Source organism: Prionailurus bengalensis, chromosome D2, assembly GCF_016509475.1.
Source record: "Prionailurus bengalensis isolate Pbe53 chromosome D2, Fcat_Pben_1.1_paternal_pri, whole genome shotgun sequence".
Lineage (NCBI taxonomy): Eukaryota > Metazoa > Chordata > Mammalia > Carnivora > Felidae > Prionailurus > Prionailurus bengalensis.
Genome location: NC_057351.1, coordinates 20,529,469 through 20,542,463, shown reverse-complemented (window position 1 = coordinate 20,542,463; position 12,995 = coordinate 20,529,469). Strand labels below are relative to the sequence as shown.

General features: G+C 35.0%; 1 protein-coding gene across 2 annotated transcripts in view; it reads right to left on the bottom strand.

Annotated features, from left to right (window-relative positions):
- PHYHIPL (phytanoyl-CoA 2-hydroxylase interacting protein like) overlaps nucleotides 1-12,995 on the bottom strand; it is an 88,376-nt gene that overhangs the window by 19,959 nt on the left and 55,422 nt on the right. For both annotated transcript variants that reach the window (XM_043596384.1, XM_043596385.1), the window contains exons 2-3: nucleotides 2,436-2,632; nucleotides 367-541 (exon numbers count right to left, since the gene is read on the bottom strand). In XM_043596384.1, coding sequence (XP_043452319.1) covers nucleotides 367-541; nucleotides 2,436-2,632 — 372 coding nt within the window. The remainder of the gene's footprint in view (nucleotides 1-366; nucleotides 542-2,435; nucleotides 2,633-12,995) is intronic.

Here is a 12,995-nt window from a genome sequence, read left to right as displayed (position 1 = left end):
CCTTGTTTCAGTATCTGTGAAAATAAAATTAAAAAAAAATAAAAAACTCTCTCTCAAAACAAAGCTTAAAATATGCTGAGTATATTTTCAAACTACACCAGTTTTATTTGCAAAGTTTTTATTTTGAAAAATCAAACTATGCAGAAAAGAACTGATTTAATGCCATCTCAGATCACTCCAACCAATACAGCATTGTTTGTTCTGTTACACAGTGCTACTGGCAATGCAAACATAATCAATGCAGTTCATATCACCTTATAATTAAAAATATTTTAAATATGTAATTAGCTTTTTAGGAACTATTAAATATTTTTCTGTATATTTATTAAATATTAAATACTTTTCTGTATTTTTCTGTTCTCTTACCTGCTGTGCAGAATTCTATAATTTCACTCCATTCAGACACAACATAATCACCATCAACCTGTTTTGAGGCAGTCTGCACTGCGACTGTATACTCAGTTCTTGGGCTCAAAAACCAGTGTCCACGGACAGTCATTGGCAAGGGAACAGCTTTTGCCACCAATTTTGTTGGAACATCCTAAGACAAAAAGACAGAAAAATAGGAAAGGGGAATGAAGGAAGGTAGGAAAGAAGGGAGGGAAGAAATCAGTTAATTTAGCAGTATAATTTGAATCAATTATAAACAATTTGGAGGAATTTATTAAATTCCTGGATGATGACAGAATTTTCATTTTTAAAGATATTTAACAATTATATTCAAATCTCTTATTCTCCAGATGTAAAAAATAAGGCCCAACTTGATCAAGAGACATACCCAAGGTCATACAGCTAATTAATGACATAAATGTACTTAGGTTCCTGTTTTCTTGAATCTTGCTCTTCTCTGTATACTCCTTATATGTGCACCTTAAAACACAATATTCTAATACTAAATGATAAAACAAAACAAAAACCTCTAAAATTCCAAACATGACAGAAATAAAATTCAATGATTTTGTATTTCAAAATATATTTGTTTAATTTATACTACCAATCAGTTTTACCAGAGTAGCCCATACTAAATATTTTATATGTGAAGGGAGAGCACATTTTAAAAACAGCTATTTTAAGATCAATTAATCCATTTTATATACAAAAGAGGTGATATCTGTTTCAGCTATATTCAAGTATGGAGCTTATGTGTCATAGAAATGTTTAGATATTTCCAAACAATGATTAATAAGGTAATTAAACTTGCTAGTTGAATATTCATTACATTTCCAAAGACATGTTTTTCTAAGTATGGAATAAAGAAAAGTGGGTCAAATCTTGACCTAATCATCATTTCACATTAAGTATTTCAAAGATACTTCAAGGAAATATTTCAAAACTACTTCAAGAAGGCAAATGTCAGCAAAGAGAGTATCCATAACCATAAAGCATAATCAAACTCGGAACATGGTTAGAACAATGACTTATCGATCTTGTTCTCTCACACTTATCTGTACATATAATTCTCATTTATCATCAGTGTATATAACTGCATTTGGTAAAAGGCATAATTTCCAGACAAGATAAGACAGCTCTTCCAAAAGATTTGCTGAGTTAAAACTTAGTATCAATATTTAAAAAAAGACCAGTTTTCATCAGTAAAAATACTGAAACATAAGAATACTTAAACCAGATAAATATTTTTCTCTATATACTACCTCTGATGTCTATGTAGGGAGACATGTATCAGAATAGATATGTGGTAAGTAGACTGTTATAAGAATAAATATCAGAAAGGTGTTACATGTCTAAGACATTTAATGGTTGATTTGTATTTTCAAACCATAAAATAGAATAAATAAAGCAATTTTCAGCCCTAAAGTATTTTACAAATACCCTAAAGTTTATAAGCTACATAAAATTCCTCGTTTGGAAGTTATTATAGGGAAAAATGTGTGCTTCAATGAAGACTATGCATTGCTTATAGTGTACTCTTCTGGCTATCTTCTTCTGATTCTGTGGAAGCTATTTTATAACACTGTAATTTGTAGATATTCTTGTCTAAATACATGCAAACGAATTTTGTCCAATTCTCTCTTCTGGCCCTTACTCCGTCATGACCCCAAACCAGTTTTGCCTCTACTTATACATTTATTTCAGTATTCTGATCCATAACTGGGTACATTCTTTGGATTATCCTTTGAAACACCTCAGCAGTTAATTAGTAAGTTAAATCTTTAACACATGTTCATTTTTATGTCTATATGAGAGTCATCATTTTACCTTTTCTGGGAAAAACTGTATTTTAATAGTATACTTGACATTTCATTTTCCTAAAAAAATCTCTTAGAATAGAATTTTAAACTGACATGTAATTTTTATTCTTCCAATGTCAAACACATCATATAAGTAATTAATAGAACATTATTCCTTTTAAGATGTCCTCATATTTATAAAGTTTTTAAGATGCAAATGAATATGAGTGTGTGTTAAGATTTTACCTTGTGTTTAAATTTATTGGAGTTCTTGTTCTCTTTCTTATTGAGGTCAATGAAATAGTGTGTAATACGGTCCTTTGACTTTGAATCCATTTCCCATGAAATCTTGAATGAGTCACATGTAATGTTGCTTATTTTGATGTTATGTGGTACTGGAAGTTCTTCCATTTCTGCTATGCCACTGTCTTGTGATTTGTTCCCTGCAAGAAAACAAGGCACAGGTAGTTTCCAACTAATGTATTTTTCCAGAAAAAGCCATCAGTTGTGTATACAGTTCTGAACTCAATTATCTAACTACTAAATCTGAGATTTCATTTTGTTCATGAAATAATTTGAGTGCTAATGATAGCTAATGTCATTTACAAAATCATTTTACCAATGAAAAAAGCAGAACTGAATTAGAAGAACTGAATGTGGAACCTCTACATTTCCAATTTACTTTTCCAATTTCTGTTTTCATAGAATGTAAATAAAACATTGATAATCCATCTGTCTAATCTATGAAAGATGAGTCTTACATTGTAGATTCCATCTGAAAAGCCCCAAGAGATCATTTTTCCTACATGACCAATTAATTCTGCTCTAAAGTAATGTAAGGTGTTTTAAACTAGATGATGCCAAAAATGTTGCTAATGAAAGAATCCAGTCAAATAAAAAAATATTCTTTAAAAAATATATGAGGTGTCAGTGATAGTCTATAAACATTTTTCTTCCTTTTTCCTTTAGTTTTGGAAATTTATGTATAGAAACAGGATGTGATGTGATGGTTATACTATATATACAGATAATACTGAAGACCATTCTCTTACAAGTTATTATGTCAAGGATATTCTAGGAATCTTTTTACCAGTTGTGCCTTGATAAATTTAATTTTGAGTATTAAGACAATAAATAAGGCTAAAAGAGAAAAAAAACAACTGCCAAGTTGATTGATATCATTAAAATCTTGAAGAACTTGATCTAACATGTGGTTACTTTAAAGACAGTTTCCTGCATTTCCAGTAAGAGGAACTGACAAACTAAAAAAGAAACTTTAGCTAACAGTATAAAGTAAAATATGATGGAGGATAGGTCAAAAAGAGAAAAACTATGAATTTGCCAAGTTTGTTTCATAGTGAAAGACATACTGGATCAAATTTTACTCCACTTCTCCTTCCTATGTTCCTTTCCCCCAAGCCAACATAAAATTCAATGCCCCAGAGGAGAAAAAATAAGTGTAACTGTTATTCATATGATAAAAAGTGGTAGATCACAAATCAGCTACATAATTTGTTCTTTAATGGAATAAAATAGCATCTCTTGATGAACAAAAATTAAAAACAACAAAAATGAATGTGGAAAAAAAGTGGAAGGCAGTAACTTCCACTTGCAGATTAGATTGTATTTTCCTGCCCTCATATTCCCATCTCAATTGTGAATACACAACTGTTGACACTTCCCAGTTTTATTAAATCTTTCACCCATGTTGTCTCATATCAAGCTGTGTTGTGATCAGGGGAACCTGATGGCAACTGAAAACTAATCCCAAAATAACTTAAATTCTTGGGGCACCTCGTGGCTCAGCTGGTTAAGCATCCAACTTTTGATTTAGGTTTAGGTCATGATCCCAGGATTGTGGGATCAAACCTTGTGTTGGGCTCCACACTGAGCATGGAGTCAGCTTAAGATTCTCTCCTTCTCTCTCTGTCCCTCTCCTCTGCTTGCATGTTCTCTCTCTAATAAAAAATATAATAACTTACATTCTTTATTGTCATTTCTTGAACAATACTTTTAAAAATCCTTCTTTCTGGGGCACCTGAGTAGCTTATTTGGTTAAGCATCCAACTCTTGGGTTCAGCTCAGAATATGATCTCGCGGTTCATGGGATCAAGCCCTGCATTGGGCTCCAGAGTGACAGCATGGAGCCTGCCTGGGATTCTCTCTCTCCCTCTCTCTCTGCCCCTCCCCCACTTATGTGTATGCACTCTCTCTCAAAGAAATAAGCTTTATACACACACACACACACACACACACACACACACACACATACATATATCCCTCTTTCTTCTATGTACCTTCCCCTCACACCCCAGTTTCCCCAGATTCCCTCTCTATAAAACTGCCACAGAAATTACTCTCTCACCCTTTTCTTTCCTTCCCATCTGGACTAACAGAATCCCCAAATTGCTTGGGACTTAAATGAAGCCTTTTAGAAGTCAAGGGAAGGAAAGAAACTAAGTAGAATCTTTTTAATGGACTTGGGAAAAGGAAGGCAATAAATATTCAAACATTAGTAATTTTTGTTCTATTTAGAAAAGCTCAAAGTTTTTACCTATTATTCTGATTGCAAATTATCTTTAAAATATAAGTAACACTACTGAAAAACTTTCTGGACGCTAATGGTAGAAGTTTCTGTAGAACTCATTTACATTATGATTCTGTATAATTTCATAACAACTGAGTGGAAAAAGTGTTATTTAAGATCATACAGAGGAAAAGAAAGCTATTTTACATTTGATCCAATTTAATTAAAATGCAATTTCAACATATAAACACTAAGATACAAATTTTTCCATTTAAAATTCCACTATTGTTGCAGAATTTCAACAAGTGAAGACAGTAGTGAAAAGTTGAAGACATAGCATTCTAAATGGAGGCAGTGGAAAAAGCATTAAGAAACAATTCGTCTTCATTTTAGTTAATTCAGCACATGGTATATGAAAAAAATAGTGAGAATGCTAAAAAAGGAGACTAGAGATGTGTCAAGAAAGTTGAGAAATTATCTAAGAGAAAAAAAAACATGATTCATTTAGATGGAGTTCAATATGTTTAATACTGAAGACATTTACTATAATTTATCGCCAGACTCTCATAATTAGTTCAAACGTGCCCTTCAAACATACCAAGAAGGCAATTTTTAAATATCCATGAGTGTCCAGCATAATTCTACATTTTTAAGAAGATGGCTGAGAAGTACACACAGGCTCTGTATTAAATGGACCTTGAAAAGATCTAGACTCACTGAAACATTTTAAGTGTACAAAAGAATAATAAGCCTACTTCACATCTACCTGTAGTAGCACATACTTCAATCTATGAATAAACTGCGTTGTTACAGCATTATGAACTTCTATGTATCAATAAAATACTGTCAATATATTCTATATATTATCCAATCTATAAGAAATGGAAATCCTTGAAATTTGCTTTTTCCTCCTTTCCTCTCAAGAATTAGAAAAGCTGTTCTAAACAAACATTATTCATTACAATTCTTATTCCTTAATTTTAGGGCCATGTTACAAAACAAATCATGAAACATAATATATTTGTCTCATTTATAACATATGTGTATGCATTCATCTGTGTGAAAATACAATACACACATACAATGATATATTTTTTCTTTTAATAGCCTTATACAGAGATTTAAATTACTTTAGCTATCAAAGTCCTTCATTAACCACCTTGGAATCTGAGATGTTTTCTTTGTATTTATCTTTTTGAAAGATACAGTAGAGAAAAAAGTTATTTGGTAATCAGGATTACCTTATGAAATGTATGACTCAATTTGATAAAGTAGCTTTATCTTGAAAAAAGATGAAAAGTATACCTGCTTAATAACCTAGATGTACTCTTATAACAACTGGAATAGACCAACTTTCTCTTTATTGAGAGCCTCTATATTTTTAGCATATTTCTTGTACCATTGCCCCTTTGCCCCACCAGTTTTGCTATGAAAATAAATGAGTGACTTTTCTTCTTCAAAATAGAGTGGTACAATAGAAGCTAATCTAAAATCTTAGTTACAGTAGTTAAAAGGGAATCAATGACTCAGCTTGAATAAAGTAAGAAAATGTTTTTTTTTTTTTTTAAGTAATAAAGTAGTTGGTTGCCTGGGTGGCTCAGTTGGTTGAGCTGAGGTCTCAGGTTATGATCTTGCAGTCCATGAGTTCAAGCCCTGTGTCAGGCTCTGTGCTGACAGCTCTAAGCCTGGAGCCTATTTCAGATTCTGTGTGTCTCCCTCTCTCTCTGCCCCTCTCCCTGCTTGTACTCTGTCTCTGTCTCAAAAATAAACAAACATTAAAATTTTTTTTTAAGTAATAAAGTAGTTAGTTTTAATAATAAGCCCTGAGCTATCTTTCTAAGAAAGAAATTGCAGGTATTAGGTTACTTCCCTTAAAAATAGCAACCATGAGGCAATTTTCTCGTATCTTTTTTCTTTCCTAAAATTTAGTGATAAAAAAATCTTTTACTACAGTACATATCAGCATATTTATTTTATACTTAAAGTTTTATGTGTATATATTTAAATTAATATATATTTTAATAACTTGCATTACAAACTCAGAGATATAGTCTGTTATATACTTTTCCTCTTCATAAAAACAACTTTAAAATTCTGCAATACTTTTAAAGTCATGAAAGAAAAACTAATTAAGACAGTAATAAATAGTAACCACAACAAAACATTAAACTGTTCTATGCTTTATTTAATATTTAGGAAAAAACACAAAGAAGAAAATAAAAATCACTTGCAATCTCTATACTATTAACATATTGTGCTTAATGTTTTGTAACCTGTTTTTCATCTAATAGATTGTGAACATTTTCACATGACTACACATAATTCTAAACTTGGTGTATTTTATTCTACTAATCAGTCATTTTGATACTAGACATGTAGATTGTTTCCAGGGTTTTCCTGCAATAACACTTCAGTAACTCTATTCTATATGTATTTTTGTGTATATCTATGATTATTTATCTCTGGATAAATCCCAAGATACGCAAATATTGAATCACATTTGTTTTCATCAATGTATATTCCCAACTACTCTATGTGTCCTTTTTTACACCCTTATCAATTCCATTTATTGCTATTTAAAACATCCATGTGTTTCTATGGGCAAAAGTTAAACTTTATTTTATCTTAAAAAAGTAAAAAAATGGTGCGCCTGGGTGGCTCAGTTGGTTAAGCGGCTGACTTCGGCTCAGGTCATGATCTCACGGTCCGTGAGTTCGAGACCCGCGCCGGGCTCTGTGCTGACAGCTCAGAGCCTGGAGCCTGTTTCAGATTCTGTGTCTCCCTCTCTCTGACCCTCCCCCGTTCATGCTCTGTCTCTCTCTGTCTCAAAAATAAATAAACGTTAAAAAACAAATTAAAAAAAAAAAAAGTAAAAAAAAGAGCCTTGACCTAAATCTCACACCATATACAAAAATTAGCTCAAAATTGATTTAAAAAAATAATGTAAAACATAAAAACCATAAAACTCTTAGAAAAAAAAAAGAAAGTCTTTGGGATCTAGCTTAAGTGAAGAGATCTTGGACTTCAGCCAAAGTACAATCCATAAAAGGAAAAATATTCAGATCGTCTCATTCTTACTTTTTGGTCTACTTGAAGTATCTTTCTACCATTGTGTTTCAGCTTATTTCCCTTTCAGTGTCTAAAACATTTTGCTTTCTATATCTTGATGCTACAGCATATGTGTGTATTACATTGTATAAAAATATAAATATACTTATTTTAAATATCAAAACTTACACATACACTTGCAGACTGTATATGGCACTATTTGCAGTCAAGAGAAATGTAAACAAACAAAGATGCAGTATTAAATCATAACTCCATAAAATTAACTGTAGTACATACTGAACTACTGTAATTTCATAGCCACCTCCTATTGCTATTGTGGTGAGCTCAAGTGTTGCAAGTATATGCTTAAAACACGGTATGATGCTAATCATCTCCACATGAGCAGTTTGTCCCTCCACTAAACTGCATATTGCAATAAAAAGTTATCTCTTGCAGTTCTCATGTAGTTTTTGTGTTTACTGCAGTACTGTAAACCTTGAATAACACTATGAGACCCATATGAAGTGCCATTAGTGATGTTGGCAGTGCTCCCAAGAAGCAGACACATTTCATGACATACAAGAAAAAGTTGAATTGCTTGATATGTACTGAAGATTGTGATCTTCAGCTGTGGTTGCCCACCATTCTAAGATAAATGAATCCCATGTAAGAAAGAACCACTGTAAAAAAAGAAAAGAAAAAGAAAAAAAGAAAAACAAAATGAAAATCATGAGGGTTTCACTGCAGCTGTGCTAGCAGGCATGAAAACCTTATACTTTTTGTGAAATATATTTTTATCTCATTGAAAATGAACCTTTTATGTGGGTGCAGGATGGCTATAAGAAAGGCATATCTATAGAATCTAATATGATTCCATAAAAAGCTATATGACAACTTAAAGCAAAAGGAAGGTGACAGATCTAAAGCTAGAGCACTTAATGCCAGCCAAGGATGGTTTGATAATTTTAGAAAGAGGTTTAGCTTAAAAAATGTCAAGGTTAACAGGAGAGGCAGCTTCTGCTAACCATGTGGCAGTAGATGAGTTCCCAGATACCATTACAAAAATCATTGAGGTGAAAAGATATATGCCTGAACAAGTATTTAATGCAGATGAAAGTGCCCTATTCTGCAGGGGTGGGGGCAGAAATGCCACATAGGACATTATTAGCAAGTGAGAGAAGTGAGCAGGAGGAAATTGGTTAACAAATGCAGTTGGGCTTACGATCAGGACTGCCTGATCTATAAAGCTGCTAACTGCCAAGCCTTGAAAGGAAAAGATAAATACCAGCTGTCAGTCTTTTGGTTGCACAAGATGGCCTAAACAATGAGAGCCCTTTCTTTGGATTGGTTCTATTGATGCCTTGTCCCTAAATTCAGGAAGTACCATGCCAGTAAGGGACTACTTTTCAAATTCTTTTGATATTGGACAATGCTGCTGGCCACCCTGAACCCTATGAATTCAATACCAAAGGCATCAAAGTAGTCTACTCACATCCAAACACAATGCCTCTAATTTAGCCTCTAGATAAGGGTGTCATGAGGACATTTAAAAGGCTAATTACACACAGTACTGTATGGAAAAGATTATCAACACTATGGAAGAGAGCACTGATAGAAAGAAAATCATGCAAGTCTGGAAGGATTACACAATTGAAATTACTATCATTGTTAGTAGAAAAAGCTGTGAAAGCCATCAAACCCCAAACAATAAATATCTGCTGCAGAAAACTGTGTTTCACCAATCATGAAACCATGAAAGAGATTTTGGATATGGCAAAAAAGTTGGGGGCTGAAGACACAGATCTTGGAGAAATTCAAGAGCCAATAAACACCATACCAGAGGAAATTACAGAAGACAACTTGATAGACATGAGAACTTACAGACCAGTGCCAGCAATGAGAAAAAGATGTAGAAAAATCAGTACCAGAAAACAAACTGAAATCAGACAATCTGACAGAAGGGCTCTGAGTATTCAGGACTTCTTCTCCTTCTTTTATGACAATGGACCTTTCTATGATATGGGCACTGAAACTAAAGCAATTGGTGAAAGAAGGATTGGCAACATATAGAAACATTTTTAGAAACATGGAAAAGCAAAAAGTCAGATAGAAATTACAATGTATCTCCATGAAATTACACCAGATATGCCTCCCTCTCCTGCTTCCCTTTCTACCTCCTAAACCTCTGCCACTCCTAAGACAGCAAGACCAATCCCTTCTCTTCCTCCTCTTCCTCAGCCTACTCAGCATGAAGACAAAAACGAACACCTTTATGGTGATTCCCTTCTACTTAATGAATAGTGAATAATCATCCCACTAGACAGTTGATAAATTCATCTGTTGTGTTTGTTTATAAGCATTCTTATGCTAAAATCTAATAACTTTATTGCAAGAATTGTATGAGATGTTCTGTATCATCTTCATCACTGCCTAAGTATTCATCATGTAGAAGATTGTGTGCAAGACTTGTCTGGAAGTGGATAGCCTATCCTTACATGGGCATAAGGTGAGTGATATTTAATATGAAATTAGTAATGTGTTGTCTTTCTTACTGTTTTATATCTTTGCTTTTAAAGAATTGCATTACCATACAACATGCCCCTGTCTCTTATGATAGGAGAAAATGAGCATTAGCCTATAGTCATAGATAAGTTTTTTTACTGTAACAGTGTTCCCAATATTGTATTATGAATATAACTATAATACTGTATGCCATAAAAATTTTATAACAATTCATTCATCATTGTATAGGCTAAGCTGCCATGAGGCAATTGTATTGATCATACTAGGCAAACATAAAAGTAATCATATTACTGCTTGTTCATTACCAATGCATGAATTGTTATACCTGTAAATAAATATGAATTTCTTTTTCACACTGTCCTTTCATGTTTGGTGTCTAGTGTTAGTAATACGTATAACATCTACAGTGTTTTGTATCATATAAGACAATATTGATGTAGGTACTGACAGACAATTTGTCTTATAAACAGACAACATAAACATACAGTACAATAATTTAAATGTATTTTCCCTAACTTATGAATTTCTTAACATTTTCTGCTAGCATAGTTTATTGTAAGAATATATTATTTAATACATATAAAATAGAAAATATGTGTTAATCAACTGTTTATGTTATTGGTAATGCTTCTGGTCAATAGTAGGTATTTATTTGTAAATTTTGGGGGGACTCAGAAGTTACAATGTGGATTTTTGACTGCACAGGAGGTCTATGCCCCTAACCCCTGCATTGGTCAAGAGTCAACTGTATATAATAGTTATATCTTCATTGGTAATTATATCCTTTTTCAATTAAAAATGACTACCTTGAGAGAGTGTTGAAGATAGCAGCGTAGGAGGACGCTGGGCTCACCACGTCCTGCTGATCACTTAGATTCCACCTATATCTGCCTAAATAACCCAGAAAACTGCCAGAAGACTAGCAGAACAGAGTCTTCAGAGCCAAGCGCAGACGAGAGGCCCACAGAAGAGGGTAGGAAGGGCAGCAAGGCTGTGCGCCCTACACAGACTGGTGGGAGAGAGCCGGGGCGGAGGGGCGGCCTGCCTGCCAAGAAGAGACCCTGAGTCTGGCTTGCAAAAGCAGAGGGGCCAGACGGACTATGTTCGGACAGCCAGCAAGAGGGACTTAACATCTGGAAGGTTGTACGTTAACAGCTCTGCTCAGAGAGCGGGAAAGCTGGAGGACAACGGGAGGGAGAGTTGCTGAGCCCTGGGATGACAGAGCTCAGTTTGGCGGGGAACAAAGGTGCTCGCCAGCGCCATCTCCCTCGCCCATTCCCCAGCCCAAATCCCAAAGGGAACCAGTTCCTGCCAGGGAACTTGCTTGCACCACGCAAACACCCAACACTGTGCTTCTGCAGAGCCACACCTCCGGTGGCGGGTATGACTCCCTCCCACTGCCTCAGGGCCCCTCCCGAAGTGGATCACCTGAGGAGAAGCCAGCTGAGCCTGCCCCTCAGGCCCCCGTGCACCTTGCCTATCCACCCCAGCTAATACGCCAGATCCCCAGCTCCACAAGCCTGGCAGTGTGCAAGTACCCCAGACGGGCCAGGCCACCCCACAATGAATCCCGCCCCTAGGAGAGGGAAAGAGAAGGCACACACCAGTCTGACTGTGGCCCCAGCGAGGGCTGGGATCAGACATCAGGTCTGACTGTGGTCCCACCCACCAACGGGAGTTATTCAAGACAGAACAGGGGAAGTGCCCTGCAGTTCCACACCACTCCAGGGACTATCCAAAATGACCAAAGGGAAAAATACCCCTCAAAAGGATCTCCAGGAAATAACAACAGCTAACGAACTGATCAAAAAGGATTTAAACAATATAAACAGAAAGTGAGTTTAGAATAATAGTCATAAAATTAATCGCTAGGCTTGAAAATAGTATAGAGGACAGCAGAGAATCTATTCCTACAGAGATCAAGGGACTAAGGAATAGTCAGGAGGAGCTAAAAAATGCGATAAACAAGTTGCAAAATGAAATGGAAACGACCACGGCTCGTATTGAAGAGGCAGAGGAGAGAATAGGTGAACTAGAGAATAAAATTATGGAAAAAGAGGAAGCTGAGAAAAAGAGATAAAAAAATCCAGGAGTATGAGGGGAAAATTAGAGAACTAAGTGATGCACTAAAGAGAAATAATCTATCCATAATTGGTATTCCAGAGGAGGAAGAGAGAGAGAGAAAGGTGCTGAAGGTGTACTTGAAGAAATCATAGCTGAGAACTTCCCTGATCTGGGGAAGGAAAAAGGCATTGAAATCCAAGAGACACAGAGAACTCCCTTCAGACGTAACTTGAATCGATCTTCTACACGACATATCATAGTGAAACTGGCAAAATACAAGGATAAAGAGAAAATTCTGAAAGCAGCGAGGGATAAACGTGCTCTAACATACAAAGGGAGACCTATAAGACTCGTGACTGATCTCTCTTCTGAAACTTGGCAGGCCAGAAAGGAATGGCAGGAGATCTTCAATGTGATGAACAGGAAAATATGCAGCTGAGAATCCTTTATCCAGCAAGTCTGTCATTTAGGCTAGAAGGAGAGATAAAGGTCTTCCCAAACAAACAAAAACTGAAGGAATTTGTCACCACTAAACCAGCCCTACAAGAGATCCTAAGGGGAATCCTGTGATACAAAGTACCAGAGACATCGCGACAAACATAAAACATACAGACATCACAATGACTCTAAACCCATATCTTTCT